Source organism: Sceloporus occidentalis, unplaced genomic scaffold (genome assembly GCF_023333645.1).
Source record: "Sceloporus occidentalis isolate IW3139 unplaced genomic scaffold, rSceOcc1.0.p SCAF_2, whole genome shotgun sequence".
Taxonomy (NCBI): domain Eukaryota; kingdom Metazoa; phylum Chordata; class Lepidosauria; order Squamata; family Phrynosomatidae; genus Sceloporus; species Sceloporus occidentalis.
In genome coordinates this window covers 241,871,852-241,889,547 of record NW_028316982.1, presented here as the reverse complement: position 1 = coordinate 241,889,547, position 17,696 = coordinate 241,871,852, and the positions used below count along the sequence as shown (strand labels likewise).

The 17,696-nt window shown below is 39.5% G+C and overlaps 1 protein-coding gene across 3 annotated transcripts in view; it reads right to left on the bottom strand.

The window, feature by feature from the left end:
- Window positions 1-17,696, bottom strand: part of STARD13 (StAR related lipid transfer domain containing 13) — a 167,586-nt gene that overhangs the window by 134,376 nt on the left and 15,514 nt on the right. For 2 of the 3 annotated variants that reach the window (XM_089512509.1, XM_089512511.1), the window contains exon 1: window positions 4,289-4,522. The exons of the other annotated variant lie outside the window; for it this stretch is intronic. In XM_089512509.1, coding sequence (XP_089368635.1) covers window positions 4,289-4,457 — 169 coding nt within the window. In that variant the 5' untranslated portion in view covers window positions 4,458-4,522. Of the gene's footprint in view, window positions 1-4,288; window positions 4,523-17,696 lie in introns of those variants that run through there. 3 annotated transcript variants of the gene reach the window in all.

Sequence of the window (17,696 nt, the reverse complement as noted above, 5' to 3'; positions counted from 1 at the left end):
TAGCTTATAGCCTACAAAAACCCACTGGGTGAACTTGTAGATGTCACATTGTCTCAGCCATTAAGGAAGGCAAAAGCAACCCCCCCCCCCCCCACACACACACTCCAAACAAATCTTAGTAAGAAAATACCCTGATAGGTTCATCTTAGAGTTATCATTAGTCAGAAAGAACTTTAAGGCACACAAGAACAACAATGTGTTGTTAAAATATTGAGCAATGTCTAGTGTTTTTTTAAAAGGTAATGGCTAATACTAATGTATTATTGTTATAAAATAAAATAATACTCCCAACTCTGGCATCTACTGGAATGCAAGCATGGCACTTAAAGAAAAAATGTTTAATAACTGGTGCCTGATATCTCCAGTCCTCTAAGTCTCCACAATATAACACAAAAACTGATCTGCTAGCTTGGCAGGTGAAACACACAATGCAAACCCCAGTCTGATAGATATATCTGATAGATAAAACAACCCAAGGTAATTTTCTGTCCTCCGTTAATAAAACATGAAAACCAACAAACCTCTGAAATATACATATTTGCAGAACGCCATCCATACTTTGTTTCCACATCACATTTCAACTTTCATCACTGTCAATCAACGTTATTCTGGCACTTTCCAATCTAACATCATTTTTTCACAGCACAGTACACTTTTACGAACTCAGACACATTGCTAGTAATTAAAGGTTGGCACACTAGGAAAAACTGACACATGGGCACATTTCAACTATGCTGTTGACAGATGTCTACACAGAGCAAGTAGTTCATGTGTTTCACAACCATAATATTGGCTCCCCTCCCCCAGGTTTGTAATGCCATTCAGAAACTATCGAATTTGAACAGAAAGCCACCATATTCACATAGTTTGCAAAGCTAGAGGCACTGTAGTTTCTACCTGGTGTCTGTTTCATCTGTCCTTCCCAGTGTAGTAATGTCAGCATTATTTGATTACTTTTATCTCCACATATGTGTACACATGGCCCAGTACACTGATTTGAAAGTAGGGTTCACAGTGTATAGCAAGGATAGACAAAGAGCAGAATATAGGCCACATACAGTCTCAACTAGGCACCACAAAGCAGCCCCAAGGCCATGCAAAAACAAATACCAAATCTGGAAGAAAAATCAACACAACAGCCAAACCGCTGCAAACATGTCTCCCCCACCCGCCAGGTATGGTGGTTTGGCCTTACTCATACTTTATGACACTCCCACCCCACCCAATACTTTAAAAACCAGCTGAAAATTGGTTAAAAATAAAACCCATCAAAACCAGAAATGGCTTCTGTTCATTATTGGGTGAATGAAAATGTAGTAGTGAGGACCATGGGTGAAGGGTGGGGAGAGCAACGGGGCAAAATGGGCCCCCATGACAATTACCTGCCCCGATGTATAGCAACAATATATGTGAATTCAAATTCAATATATGTGAATTCAAATACATCACATTCACATTAATGTTTTCCGGAACGAACAACTTCATGCAAAATAAGCAATAATATGACATTTAGAATCATCCTCATCACCACCACCCTCATCATTATCATCATCATCCTGAATTTCACCTGAGGTGAAATAGAGCCTTAAAACAGTAAAGGCTCCAAGTAATGCTAGCACAGCACAGCACAAGAAAATTTAGAATAAATTCCAAATATAAAGATATTACCCTGGCACTCTACACCAAATAAAATTATCATTAGAGTCCTAGACCTGAAGAAGTTAGAAGGACCTTTCTTAGGAGGCTACTCCTTTATGCACCACAGCTGATTAGTTTGTTTATTTCTTATATCTTGATAGCTGGACAATGGTTGGCAGGGGAGCAGTGGCATTACTAGGGGTGTGAGGACTGCACCAGGTGACACTCTAAGTGGGGGGTGACACCACTGCTTCTCAAACACCTACCTTTTGGCAGAAACAGGCTGTGGCATTCATCTGCTTCCCTTTAAAATGTTATAAGAGATGATGGGAGTGCGGTGAACCTCAGTGGGAGGTGAAAGGAGAGGCCCCAGGATTTTTTAAAATTAAAATGTCAAATTTCATCATTTTAATTTTTTAAAAAAAACTTAAAATTTGACATTTTTAGAAATTTTTATTCTTTTAAGATTTTCCCTAAAAACATCACATTTGTACCAGAACTAGCCAAATCTAACCACAATGTATATGTAAATACTGTAGATTGTGTATACAATATTGTAATTTGAAGGTACAGTGCACCCTTAGTATACACGAGGTATCCATTCCAGAACCCTCCACGTAAGGAAAAAATGAAGACCTCAAGTCCCCTTTGTTTCAATGGCCGTGTGCTCCCGGGCGTGAACACCATTTTAACATCCAGGCCTTGTTGTCCGCATAAGCTTAAAGCCGTAGATGGCAAGCCCATGTATGGGGCAGGCACACGGTATAATTTTAATTTTGCAAGTTGTTTGTGTCACTCACAACTATTTAGTGGTAGATGGAAATTATGATTAATGAGGAACATAGTGCATAACAGCATGACTAATGATTCTGCATGGTGTGAAAGGGCAGGAGGTTAATGAGGGGATGACATCATGAGTTATCACATTGAGTGACACCAACCCTAGGGACACCACTGGAGGAGAGGAATGATTTTTGTTGTTGGTAACTGCCCTTGAGTCAATCTCAACTCATGGAATGATATCCGTTGGTAATACTAAAGTACAGTGGGCCCTTGCCTTACGCGGGGGATCCGTTCCGGACCCCCCGCATAAGGTGAATTCCGCCTATGCTCAAGCCCCATTCATTTGAATGAGACTCGGCACAGCGGCGCAGGAGCGTGCGGGTCTCCACGGGTGCGCACCCCATTCATTTGAATGGGACGTGCCACCACTTGTGCCCCGTGTGCTCTCCGCGGCTTGAGCGCATACGCTCAAGTACACGTAAAGTGCGCCCACGTTAAACGCAGGCGCACTGTATTACAGTTGCCCCTCCTTTCTCGCAGACTTGAGGTCTATGGTCTTCACTATACACGGAGAGGTGACCTCCGTTATTTTTAATGGGGCATGCTCCTGTGATGGGCACCCCATGCTCACTCCCTTGGCACGTGCCCTGTGCTTTCTCAGGGGCATGCACCCTGTTCAAGCCTACATGGCTTGATTATAGGTGAGTCTCCACTTTCGTGGGATATGTGTTTTCGCGGGATGTGTGTGATGCCCCACGAAAACGGAGGGCTAACTGTAATGTTACATATTCACTGAATGAGAAACTGATTTTCAAAGAGAAGAATTAAGCCCTTGCTTTTTCAGCATTTTGTCCAAATGTATGAAAACACAGGTCTCAAGATAATTAAAGAAAGATACTCAAATGAAATTCTAAGGCCTCATTATATGATTGGATTAGGCTGTTACTTTTATAGGATCCCAACATGTCCTTGAAGTTATTTTTCCCCTGTAAACATAACCACCTGAAAATTTATAATTACATTAAACCTGGTTGACTATTGTGCATACTTTGCTTTAAATAAACTCAAAGAGAAATTTTGGCTGCTTTTCTTCAATTAAGAGTGCATACAGGGTATACATGGCATGACATAATATCCTTCCTTTAATCAGAGCAATAGCAAGGACCATATTCTCCAAACATCACCAGTTCCTGAAATCATGTTGTAAAGAACAGGGTTTGCCTAGTTGCCAAGGAAATAATCTCATTCATCAAACATTTGTTGTTGAAATGTGTATTGTAATAGAATTTCCATCTTCATAACATTTACCCAACCTCAACAGTAACCAATGGGACTTAATTTTAAGTAAATACACAGCATACAGGACAGATAAAGTAGTGATAGTGATTATCTCGGAATGCAGAAGTTTGTATATTCCAAGAAGACATTTTGCAAGTCTGTGGAAGAGCAACAAATGGTGCCACCCACATACCCAAGTCAATGGTACACAATAGCAACAGCTGTGAAGTTATTTTGGTACTCGAGGCAGAAAATGTTTAAAAACAGGCAGCAGGTCGAGGGAACACAGTTGAGATTTGGATGCTACAGAACAATATGGGGAGCAATGCATCGCAAGCAGATAAAGAAAGTGATGGATGCAGCATGTATGGGATTTTAAGACTTATGATGAAGTGACTGTGCAGCTAAGTACTTTTAGCACTCACTGTATTGCTTTGTAGTTCTCTGTGGAGAACTAAACTAAAGTGACATCTGGTTGACAGCACACTCCAAAGTAAAGGACAAAAGATTTTAAGGGAAAGAAAACTGACCTGAAGGTATTCTTTCAAGCATGGTGTTAATTATGAGCCTAAGGCAGACAGTGACTCACCTTGCTGAATTTTCGTCAGAAGCTGATGGCGTGCTAGGATCCTACTTATCCTGTACGGAGAGCGTCTTGCTGTTTGCTCAAATCGCAAGTACATCTCTTGGCCTTCTGTTGACATGGTATTCACACAGTAGCAGCCTGAGCCCAAAGTATTGGATACCTGCCTAAACATCTCCACCCTTTTGGGAAAAAATTAAATCAAATCACCACCTCAGTCTCCTGGGTGGCAACTCCCAAATCTACTTGGGGTGCTGTAGTGAAAGAAAAGAAGCAAGGGACCCAAAGGAGCTGTAAAGAGCAAGCTTTTTAAAAGACAGAAGAAGAGGAGTGCCAAAAGCTACAATTCTAGATTCCAGCTCCCCTCACATGATCGGAAAGGGCCAATCAGTCAAAGTAAAGAATGTGAAAGTACACAGCGTGCCTCGCACAGGAAAGTGAAGGCTATTCAAGCTTTAGCAGGCAGGCAATCCCACATAACACTGAAAGCAAATAGAAATGAGATGCCTTGGAGCTGACTAAGCACTGGTGAGCTGTGACTGGAGAGTTAGAAGAAGGAAAGAGAGAAAGTGTTTCATGCCACAGAAATATTGAGTAGAAGCCCGTACATTTGTATTACCCCTGAAACCCAGGTAAAGGGGGGTGACTTCTTCAATCTTTAGGAGAAACATGAATTTCCTCCAAATTATACAGGAACATGTTTTAAACGTCTCAGTACATAGATTCAACACTGTCTTCTTGTCTTTTTTTTTTTTTAATTATCTAGAAGCAGACAGATAGTTCTCTGGAAAACACCTTTAGCAGAACTAAAAACAGTAGACAACTGTCTCAAGAAGCAGCTCAGAAATAATTTTAATTAACCAGTGAAAGCAAACCTCATTTAGATGCAATCTTTTTTAAAATTTGTATCTATTTTTAAAGCTTTATCTGTTTTAAGTTTTGTAACTTCCTTGAGTTCTGGACTGGAAAAATGGCAGGATATAAATAAATATAGTAAACATCATTATAGTCATTTTTATATCACTCCCAATGATTTTCCTAAAGCCACCTGGGAGATTTACACAGAAATGAAGGGACCCACCTGCCACGTTATCAATAACCACACTCTGGTTTAACCCTCCAGTTTACAGCACCACCATTCATCAAAGGTATCTGACATATGGACTGGGATTCTTCTGATTTATTGCTTTGCCTCTCAGCCACTATGCTACATGGATGGAAAGCTTATCATTCAACAAACAGTTCTCACAGGTCAACTTAAGCTGTGAAGTTTTGCAAAGTACCATCTCAGAAGGTTGTTTTTAACGGATTCCCAGTATGTTTAACACTAGGACATCAGTCCATTATCACATATACTGGTTTGTTTGAGATGAGAGAGCCACTATGTACAGTATTTGTTTTCATTCAAATTACTTACTTCTTACCCAACAAGCATCTTCCTGTCTGGAAGACAGTAAAGCTGTATTCTTTATTATATGAGCTAGCCTGCTGTTTCTGTACAAGGATACCCCACCTCTATGAAAAAGATTAGGATGCCCTTCAATCCTAGTTGAAGTCAGTCAGAATCTATGCATCCACCAATATCCCTTTTTTCTGACAAGAGTACAGACCCTGTAACAGGTATTAAAAAGGGAAATTTGCTCCAAAATGACTGGAAACAATATGAACTACCTGATTACCTACTGTAAAATGATAGCCAGCTCAAACACTGGCCCAAACAATGCATGTTTTTGTATAATGGAGGAACAGATTTGTTCTATTACGCGCATTCTCCACAATGTGCTAAAATCATTATGCAAAAATCATTCACACGATCTCTATCACACCACTATAATTTCTGAAAGAAAAAATATATGAGATTTACAGACATCAATGTAGAGCACTTTCATCACAGGTTCTGGTGTGTCTGTATGGTGGAAAAGAGGGGCATGTCACTGCTCCTTCCCCACATGAAGAATGTCTTTTCTCAGATAAGTGCCTAACAGTGCAACCCTATACATTTCTATCTGGAAGTAAGTTCCACTGAGTTCAATAGGGCTTACGCCAAGATAAGTGGCTATAGCATTTCTGCACAGCAGGGGTGGGGATGATGCAGTCCTTGAGATGTTGCTGTACTGCAAGCCTCAGCAACCCTAGCTAGCACAGCCAATGTTGAGGGATGCTGGAAGTTAAAGTCCAAAAACAGAGGAAGGGTCATAAAATTACTACCCCAGGAGTATAGGAGTCATCCAAGTTCTGATTTCTATGTAGTGTAAGTAGCTAGGATCATCTTCTTTCAAACAGATTAGCTACATCAACACCATCTACAAGACTAGTTTTGTTCTTTATTATAAAATAGCAGTTGGAATGAGCAATTGCCAGTGTAATGTGGTATTATGGTTGGCAGGAAGTAAACATAATTAATACAAAATAAATGACACTAATTATAGTGCATGAATACTAAATCATATGAACATAGGAAAAAGGCAGAAACTCTTTCGTATGTGTTGTGTCTTACGACTGTCATCTCATTACAGATTTTCCTTTATTTTACTGGAATCTACCACTTACCTACAAACCACTTTAGGCCTCAGGTCCATTGCATGAAAGATGCTACATTAGTTTAAACTACCACAGTTATATTGCAAAGTTTATTGATGGCCCAGAACATATTCAATAGACTGATTCATAGTTTTATATGTTTTTATATGGGTAGGAGTTCTGCTTTTGCTTAATTCTTCTAAGAAAACAGACAGGATCAAAAGCTTTATTGAACTTTTTAAATTACCTTTCATCTTAAACACCAGTTTAAGTCCTAGCTGGCGATCCTCTTTTTGTTCTTGACTTAAGTATTGGACTACTAGTTGTAGACTTTTTTGCATCCAGGTTCCTACTTAGGAGTTTCATACATAGGTTGTAAAGTGTAACAGATCTTATAATGAATCCACAAAATATGTGGACTGGCCATTTTGTGCTGGGAGATTTGGAATATTGTAGTGTGTTTAAATGTTCTTTCAAGCTTTGCAATCAGTAAATATGGATTTAACATTACTGATAGGCAAGATACTAAGCAGTTACTTAGGAACAGCCATTCTAATGCCTATGTGTGTACAGTCGGCCCTTCTTATACACGGATTCAAGCATCCACGGTTTGAAAATGTTAAAAAAAAAGTATAAATTTCAAATATCAAACCTTGATTTTCCATTTTTTATAAGGGACACCATTTTGCTATGTCATTATATTTAATGGGACTTGAGCATCCATTGATTTTGTTATCCACAGAGGAACGTGGAACCAAACCCCAGTGTATAACAAGGGTCCACCGTATTATCTTTTAGCATTTAGCCCATAATTTCCCCCAAGTTCATAGCTCTAATAATGAAATCTAAAAATATCCCCCCTCCCTCTACGTTTGGGGAAACAGTTAAACAAAAGATTCTAAAGAGTCTATGAATCACTCCAGAAAATGCTTCATGAACCACTTCACATCTGGACATCACTTCTTAGATACCATATTAGGTCTGATGCTTCCTTGCAGAATCAGTCATAACAAGAGAGGATTAATCCTCAGTGAATCCAGATGCCTCAGAAGAGACCAACAGGTGGACCTCAATAGCCCACGTACAAGTTGTAACAGTTTAAAACTAGGGTGTTCCAAAACTAAATGGTACAATAGTCAATCTAACTTAGGGCAAGCAATTAATCAATTATGAATAAAGCAGGAGGAAAAGAAAAGAATGACTAGTTTAATTGCCTGTAAACAGCTTTACTGTTTTCTTACATACAATACACAGAGTGAAGAAGATAAGAACACCTACAGAAAACTATTTAAGTGCAATCATAGTCCTCTCAGAACAGGTGTAAGAGAGAAGGAATGGAAGAAATCCAGATAGCACTGAAATTTTGTCATAATCCTGAATGTCCATCTACATACTAATTATATACTTATAAACAAATGCAAATACTTTTTTGCGGATTTTTGGGGCTATGAGGCCGTGTTCTAGAAGAGTTTATTTCTGACGTTTTATCAGCAGCTGTGGCTGGTATCTTCAGAGAATGCTGGCATGAAAGAGAGTGGGGTATATATATTGTTGGTTGAGAGGAAGTGATTTGCATGTTAAACTGTGTATTGTTCTGTTTTTGAATGGCAAGACCTACAGGGTATCCATTTGCTTAATGATCCATTTGTTGGGAATCCCCCTCACCCTGGGTGGATTTCATTTGCATTTGCTGGGTCTTGATTTTGGTGTTTTTCAGGACTGGTAGGCAAACTTTGTTTACTTTAAGGATTTCTTCTTTCCTGTTGAAATTGTTCAGGTGTTTATGGATTTCAATGGCTTCCCTGTGCATTTCATAAATGCACAGGGAATTTCATAGGCTTCAACCTATGGCAACCCTATAAATGAGAGACACCCCCCTCCCAACTACCTGTTATTAACAAACCTACTCAGGTCTTGAAATTCAGAGTTGTGGCTTCCTTGATTGAGTCTATCTACCTATAACATGTCCTTCCTCTTTTCTTGCTACTTTCCAGTTTACAGAGAACTATTATTTATATTTTCTAACCAGGCATGTCATCTCATGGTATGTCCAAAGTGAGGTAGGATACATATATGTGTGTATTTAAATCAAGGTATTCCTGAAAAATCATAAGGAAAGTAACAATATTAAAACAATATATTCAAGCACTTAAATATAACAAATCTGGGGTAAATGCCCAATAATAATCAGCAGAGATAAACAAATGAAAATTGAAAGACCCAGGCATATTCAGTGACATCTCACAAACACCTAAGAAAACAGACAGTCCTAAGCCTGTTGCTGAAATGCCAACAAACCTGACACCTGAATATTCAGGAAAGGTCAGGAAAAGGCCCATCACAACAATGGCCCTGTCTCCGGTCACCATCAACTATATTTCACCTAGTGGTTGGACATGACAGGCCTCTCCCACATATTTCTCCCACAGGAAGGCAGATGCAAGGAAGCATCCATATACATTCACATGCATGTATATTACGGACAACACCCACTTTCTACTCAAAGTTTTAACTCCTAGAGACCATTGTGAGTAAGTTAACTATTAAAGAACATAGTCATGCTGACTGGGAATGATAGAAATTGCAGCCCCACCCAAGTGAACAGAACCAGGTTGGGAAAGTATGCCATATGCTCTTGAAATAAAAAACAGAAGTAAAAGAATTAGAAACCTAATTTGTAGAACAAGTTTTCCATTATTTTTCAAAAGAATGTTCCAGGAAGCAAAGTATTTTTTTAATTCTCCCAAACTATGATTTCTTATGGCAAGAGAAAGACTTTAGAAAGGATTTCAGTCCAATGAGAGGCAGAAAGAAATGGCACAATAAATGCTCTTAAAACACAACAAAACCTGGGAAGCCAGGGTGATACTAATGTGTTTTAGAGAGAAGGCAGCTGCTCTCTGTAAACTGTCTTGACAGGGAGCTTGTAAAAAATAACTTTGTGTTTCAAGGGGATTTTTAATATGTAAAAGTACAGCTCAAACACATCCACACACAATCACATACAATCCTCAGCTTGGCAAAGCAGCCTTTAAAAGAAGTGTTCACTCTCTCCTCCATTTCGAACATCAGGGGATTATCTGCTTGCATTTTAAGAAGTGCAGGTTTAGAGGATAATCATGCTATAAAATATTGCTCTTGACAATAAAAGCCTTAATAACTTGATCAAGTCACATGGGATAGGATCATTTTTAAAGGAAGATTTTACTCTGGCATGTCAGCATAGCAGAGTGTTTTACACAGGCTCAGGAAATGACTGCAGTGACAATAGATCCCTGTCACACAGATGAAAGCTAAACAATACATAGAAAATAAAAGTCTCAATTTTTACTCAAGAGTGCCCAAATTTAGTACACTAGTATGCATGTGGATGTGATACAACTTTTTAACATGAACAACACTGACCTAGTAACGAGTTTGTGTCATTAGACTGCATGACAATCATAGGCTGCTGCAGATTTAATTTATCAGATGAATTAATAATTAATTACTCAGATTTAAGTCTGAATGGCTTCAATGGGACTAGCTACTTGGACATGCATAGTATTGCAGCTACACATTGTAACCTGATACATACTTATTTGGATATAAATTTCCATCAAATTTAGTAGGACCTCTATTAAACACAATGGGTGAGCATAGGACTGCAATCTTAATTTATTTAAAATATTTATGTCCTAATTTTTTATCTGTGGTAATCCATAAGGCTGTTATCATCCATATAAAAACCAGATTAAAACAGAGGTATAATCATGCCGGCTGGTGTGTATGTGTTTATATGCATTATACAGAGAAATTACATTAACCTCTTAGACAGCTGTCTACTCTATCAAATTTGTGTTTCATGAATTTAACCTGGGAGTAGTCATTTTTCATTTCAGCTGTCTGTAGCTCTCCCGCATTCAGTCATTTTATGAAGATATCCTCATTATGCTCATTAGAACATTTCCAGGGGTAGTGAGATCAAGTCCTTCTTTTGAAAAGGTATTTATAATGAACAAATGTCATCAGTCAACCTCTGAACAAGCCACCACTATCATAAGACACATGAATCCAGGTGGCTGACTATGTTCTTCCACGAGTCATCTACAGGCTACTATGGGCTAAATTCAATTTTAGTCCTAATTAAAGTACACCTATTGAAATGAACAGAACTTAACAGAAGTGTTGATCTACATTCATTTCATATGGTCTAATTCAGTTTGGGTTTAAATTAGATTCAGTCGAATAACTGAAATGAGATGCACTGAAGCAATTATGATATTCAGATGCTGATGGAACATCCTGTTCAGCTTTTGTATTCAAAATGATACACTGATGTCATATATTTTTAAGTATGAAAATTAAAACCAGGGCAGATGACACTGATAGTTTGGGCTTTAAAAGCTTTATAAAGATGCTTTGAATGGGTTGAAGGTATTGGCAGACTGGTACAGTTGCAGTTTGCCATTTGTCTTTATGTCAGAGGGCAACTCTGCTTACCAGAGGCAAACTGTATGATCTCACTACCTCTGAGAATATACATTGAGCATGCATGCTTTCACACGCACTATATGGTCTGAGATCCAAAGTTTAAACATAATCAGCTGTCGTCACTGTTGTTTTCTTTACATGGAACACATCAATAGCTAACAGTAAAAATAGATCAAAGATTACATGTGCCATTGGATAAATTGCCAATAACCAATACTTTATACTGTATACTTTAGTATGTAGCACTAGAAGAAATCAGGACTTGTAACACCTGTTCCCGAAGTTGTCAGGGTGCACAAGGAACTGCAAAAGCATGTGTGAGTGGGGGCACAATCAATTATGCGACTCAGTTCTGCTTATGGCAAAGATTGAATATGACACTTTTGCAGGCATGAAATGTTTTCATTTCCCCAGCACTGAATAAAACAGTGCAGGGGGGTCTCAACTTTGAATAAAATAGAGAAAAAATTACTCTGTTTTCAACAGACAGTCACATCTCTAGCCCAAGATAATAATTTTAGGACATTTGAGTGAATACTCTAAATGATTCAGTCTGCAAAAAAGAACATATTGCTTCAAATCTTTAGAAGCTATTAAGTAGAAATGAACAGAGCTGCTGAGATTGAATGACAAAAAGAGGGAAGGAAGGGGGAGGAAAAGGAGGAGGGAAGGAAAATAGAAATGTGCCAGCACTTCACTTGACCTAGAATCCAAATGTAGATGTTCAAATCTAACCTAACTGGGAATTTGTTTCAGTCATTTAATAATCCCTCTGAATTTGTTAGCTGCCATGAAACACTACAACATGAGGATTAGTGCATACTTCTTAGCTTGATAACATTTGCTCTGCTACTACAGCAGCAGTGCAGTTTGCAGTTATTTACTTCATGTACGTGCATGAAGCAATGTTGTTGTTCCAGACTCAGCCTTCCTTAATTCTTTTGCCAACCATGGATCCAATATTTCATTTTTCTATTTAAACAATTTCTTTCCACTGAGAACTGTAACTACGGTGACTTTCCTAATTCAAGGGGGGAAGGGGAACCTAGGAATCCCTGGATGAAATAAATCCAGATAGTTCATGTCTTCTAATCCTTGTCCTAGAAAAGGCTCAAACTGTGTAATGTCCAAAGCATACTGAATGAGGACAGCAAGGTCAGGAGTAGACATGTTGGAAGAATGGCAGAGGAGGCAAGTATGAGATATTAGAATGAGAAGATTCTTACTCAGAAGTTAAAGGAGTGGAAGAAAGTGGGCAAGAAAGAGAGAGAAGTGAAATCAAAAATTAAAAGAGAAGGAATAATGACGCCAAGCAGAGCTGATGAAGAAAGAAATTTTGTCTGGGAACTGGGAAAGATAACAAGAGAAGTCATAAACCAGTACTCTTCTTGGACCATATTCAGCAAGTCCTGAGCAAGGGAATATTGGGGCAGTTCAGTATTCCCTCCCTTCCACTAAGCTCTAGTACCAGCTGCACTGAGCTCTAGTACTAGGGAAATGAGCATTGAAGTGGCATGATCGTTGTTTGCTATTATATGCCTTCAAGTTATTTCTGTCTTATGGCAACCCTAGGGAAAATCTATCATGGGATTTTCTTGGCAAGATTTGTGTAGAGATTTGCCATTGCCTTCCCCCAAGGCTTAGAGCATGTGCCTAAGATCACCTAGTGAGTTTCATGGCAGAGTGGGGAATCAAACTGTGGTCTCTAGAGTCCAACACTGAGACCACTACACCATATTGTAGGCAAATGTAAACTGATGTCCACTGAGGCAAAAAAATTCAACTTCACATATATCCTGATAGAATCTGAGCCAGTGTTGATTAACTAGTAAAGGATCTTGCAGTTTTTTGTGGGTTTTTCAGGCTATGTGGCCATGTTCTAGAAGAGTTTATTCCTGATGTTTCACCAGCATCTGTGGCTGGCATCTTATTTGAAGATGCCAACCACAGATGCTGGCAAAACACCAGGAATAAACTCTTCTAGAACATGGCCACATAGCCCAAAAAACCCACAAAAAATTATGGATGCCAGTTGTTATTGCTAGCTTCTTGAAAAAGCTGACCCATGTGAAGCTACTCTGAAAAAGGTAATTGTGTGCACAGGATCATTAGGAAAATAATTGAATATAAAACTGTCAGTATCACAGTATTTCCATAAAATTGTTGGTAAATCACTGTCACTATACTGTGTAAAGATTCTGTCATTAGTAGTGGTGGAAACTGCAACAACTGTCTGAAAAAAAGTTGCAGTGTCTGGGGAACCTCAGCTTTGAATAAAAGGTAAGGCAGACATAATAGCCAAAAATGTGTATTTTAAAATGTGTCTAACAAGGAGGTATGAGTTTTCATAGTGTACAGAATGTTAAGGACACATGTCAAGTCTTCTGCTACCTTCTCTGTTTTATCTCTTTTTATGTAACTTATAGAAACTGACTAAAAATGTAGGGAGAAACACAATGGCATTTGGGGAAAAAAAACCATGCTCCAAATGTGTAGATCAAAACATGGTACAGATTAGAACAGATAATACTATGGATTAGTTTAATAGTGGTGTTATGAACATATCTGAATATACAGGAAATAATGAAATTACAGCTTTCCAGGGCATCATTGTTTCTACATGTGCAATGGGATGGAGATAAGAGGCCATCAAAAAACAATTTTTCTTGTCTTAGTCATTTATGCTATTCCTGAAAACACTCTTAACAACTTCTGTTTGTTGCATGATCTTCTTCCATTTCAGCACCCATGTACAGGCAGAGGAAGTTATTCTAGGGATATGTTGTCTCTCTGTCATGTGGAAAATGATTTCTACATATGGAGATTATTTTAGATGCCAGAGGGAAAAAGAAAGAGAGAAAAGTGTGTTCTGATAGCAGGATGCTGACTGTGCAAGCAAGAATGTTTACTAGGCATATTGACCATTTATTCTCATGATTTTGAGCAAACACCTCCCTCATTCAAGCTGTATTGTCTAAAACTCCATTATCTCATCTTGTTCTTTGATTCTGGCAGATGCAAATGTGAATCTGAGGGTTTGAAAGGACATTTGTTAAAGCAACTTGTGAACAGATTACAGACCTGTCAGACTCCATCTGTCTGAATCTATTAAGCAGAACATTCCCAGCTGTGGCCCTCCCAATGTCCAAAATTGTATTTTGTACTTATCTTATTGTTGTATATATCTTGTTATAAACTTAATGACTCTATAATTAGTTTAGTTGTGTGGCATGTCAGAAACCTGTTTTTAGACACCCCCCCCCCCAAAAAAAGAGAGAGATTATTAATAAAAAATGAAGGTGTGAGCTTCTTGTCAGCCATCCACTCTGTTGTTAACAATGGATAGGAAATAGATGATCACAAAATTGTGATATGAATGCGTAATGTGTGGGAACATAAACAAAAATTTGCTGGACAAGTTTGGGCAGAAAGGGAACAAAAGAGATCAGCTATGTTTGAAGGGGGAATACGGCATGTTATTTATTTTTTAAAGATCTATTTGCAAAATATGACTACTTTTTTAAAGTGGCTGTTAAATGTGATGTTGCTTCCCTCTGGATCAGTTCACCCGATGACTGCTGCATGTATTTGGAATTTTTAAAAACAAAAGGAGAAAACTCAGAGTATCCCACTCTTACACTCTGTGGAAAACTGAACAAAGGTACATTACAGACACTTTTTGCTTGATCAAAATGTTTTGCACTCTGGGTAGACTTTTGCCTTGTGCTAGAATCTCTCAGTATTATAGACTGGAGCATTTAAATCACTCAGGCGAGTTACAGACTGTCATATTAGTACGTATTCAGTACGTACTAGGGTTAGGAAGGGGCGGTGCTTCCGCACCCCCCTAACCCTAGTACGGACTGAGTCCGTACAAAATGGCGGCGGCCGTTCCACACGGCCGCAGCCATGATGGCATGACAAACGCGCCGCCTCCAAACGAGGCGGCGCGGACGTGACGCCATTGCTCTGTGCGAGGGTGCTTAATGCGCCCTTTGCACAGAGCAGGAAGGAGCTCCGAAATGGTTTGCGTCGGAGCTCCTTCCTGGTTTGCGTCGCTGGGTGTAGCCTTCAGACGGCTGCGCCCAGCAACTCAAGGCAGAAAGGGGCCAAGTGGCCCCTTTCTCCTCCTCCCCGCCGCTGCGGGGTGTCCTTGGGGCCTTTTGCCGCTTCCCTGCAGCCTGCAAAGCAGCGGATCAGGGCCTCAGAGGCTGCCGGTCTGGCAGCTGAGGCCCCGATACCCCAGGGAAAGGCGCGCCTACAGGCTGCCCCAAAGGGGCGGTCTGTAACGTGCCCTACAATGGTATGTAAAATAAAAAAGAAAGTTGTTTCATCAGTAAAAAAAGAGCAACATATTGCAAGTAACGTAAGTGTGAACATACTACAGTACTGGCAAGATCTGTATTAGAGCTACAAGTCATTTCTCATAAGAAAGACAATAGTTGGGAAAATATGACTGTAATAAAGAAATATATGCATACTTCTGACTAGATATCTGTATTCACATATATATTTCACTCCCATTGCCCCACTCAGTATTTTATGCCCATTAAGCATTTTCAGTCCTTACTGGCCTGCTTTTTAAACTTCTACATTTCAGTACTTGGAAAGAGTCTGAGTGAATATACTTGCACTAAATCCAAAGTACCTTGGATTTCTTCATCAATATCTATTGGCAGTTTTCACTTCTATTTCTGGTGACCACACAGATTTTGTAACACATTACAAGCAACAACATTATTTGTTACTTCCTGTATTTTTTAGGTATAAGTACTAACATTGTTTCTTTTCTTTCTAAGCTCTGATAGTAATGTTTTAAAATAGCATCTCTGCATGAACCTAGATATGAAGATGGTAAGGAGCTCTGCATTTGATCCTGTATCTCTTCCACCCTTTGCATCAATCTGGTTTCATTTCCTTTCTTAGAAGCTTCAGAGTTTTCCCACCTAACCAGTCCATGTTTTATGTAGTTCAGTCCTTATAAAGTTATTTTTGGAGGGTAAATATTGCTTGTTGATGCCCCCAAATGTTATTTTGGTGAAACTGAGGTTACTTCATATATACTGATGTCTCACTTATGCTTGTGAGTCATATTGGAGGTCCACAAGTGCAAGCAGGGCTGAATTGGAAACAGAGGGAAATTATGTTGCCTGACCATGACAAACATACCATGATTATTAGCTTTTGTAAGAGAGAACACGTGTGGCCACTTCTATTTCTTGCAGATGGTCTGAAAAGGCAGGCATGTAAGTAAAACACAATTTCAGCATGTACAGTAGTTCACTGTACAATTCAAAGCCCTCCTGGGTTCAGCTATTAAACTGATATCAGAGGAATCTGAGTTAAGTGAAGAGTGGAAAATGTTATCTCAGCCTTATCATTGTATGACAACAAAATCAATAACCAGAACTCCTTGGTTTTTTATTATGTTGTGTGTTTTCAAGTTGTTTCTGACTTTTGGTAATCCTAAAGTGACCCTACCATGGAGTTTTCTTGTCAAGATTTGTTCAGAGTAGGTTTGCCATTGCAGTCCTCTGAGGCTGAGAGAATGTGACTTGCCCAAGTGGGTTTCCATGGTTGAGCAGAGATTTGAACCCTGGCCTCCAGAGTCATAGGCGGGTTATAGACCGCCACTTGGGACGTCCGCAGGACGTCCCATTTTAAAAAAGGGGCATCTCTTCTAGACGCCCCTGGCTCTAGTACGGACTCTGTCCGTACAATATGGTGCCGGGCGTTCCACACGGCCGGTGCCATCTTTACGTATCGGATGCTGTGCGTCCGAACGTGTCGTGGCGCTAATGACGTCGCGAGTGCGCCAGCGGCGCCTCGCGACGTCATTAGGGTGCCGCAGAAAGAAGCTCCATTTTGGAGCTTCTTTTTTGCTCCACAAGGGAGCCGCGTGGTGTGGCTGCGACGGCTCCCTTACAGGGAAAACGGCGGCGGCGGCAGACTGCCTCAAAGTGGCGGTCTATAACCCGCCATAGTCCAATGCTCAAACCACTACACTATGCCAGCCCTCAATTTATTGCATACTTATACATAATTACATAGAAGTCTAAAATCAAAGATGCTCATAGGTGTCACATTGCTCGATTGTTACAGTTCCCTGTTGTTCTCTGTTGCAATTCCATATTTGTTCACAACATTTCCTATGTTCTATGCACCAAACAAAAAAATGACTTAAGAATCAGTTGCCTGATGGACTTAATACAGCCAGGTCCAACAGTTAATGAGTGAAATAAAAACAAACAGGCATATATTGGATCCTTAAAACTCATGAGTGTAGAGTAAGGCTCCATCCGCATTTCAGGAATAATGCACTTTGACACCACTTTAACTGCCATGGCTCAATGTTATGGAATTGTGGGATTTGTAGTTTTGTGAGATATTTAGCCTTCTTTGTCTGAGAACTCTGGTGCCA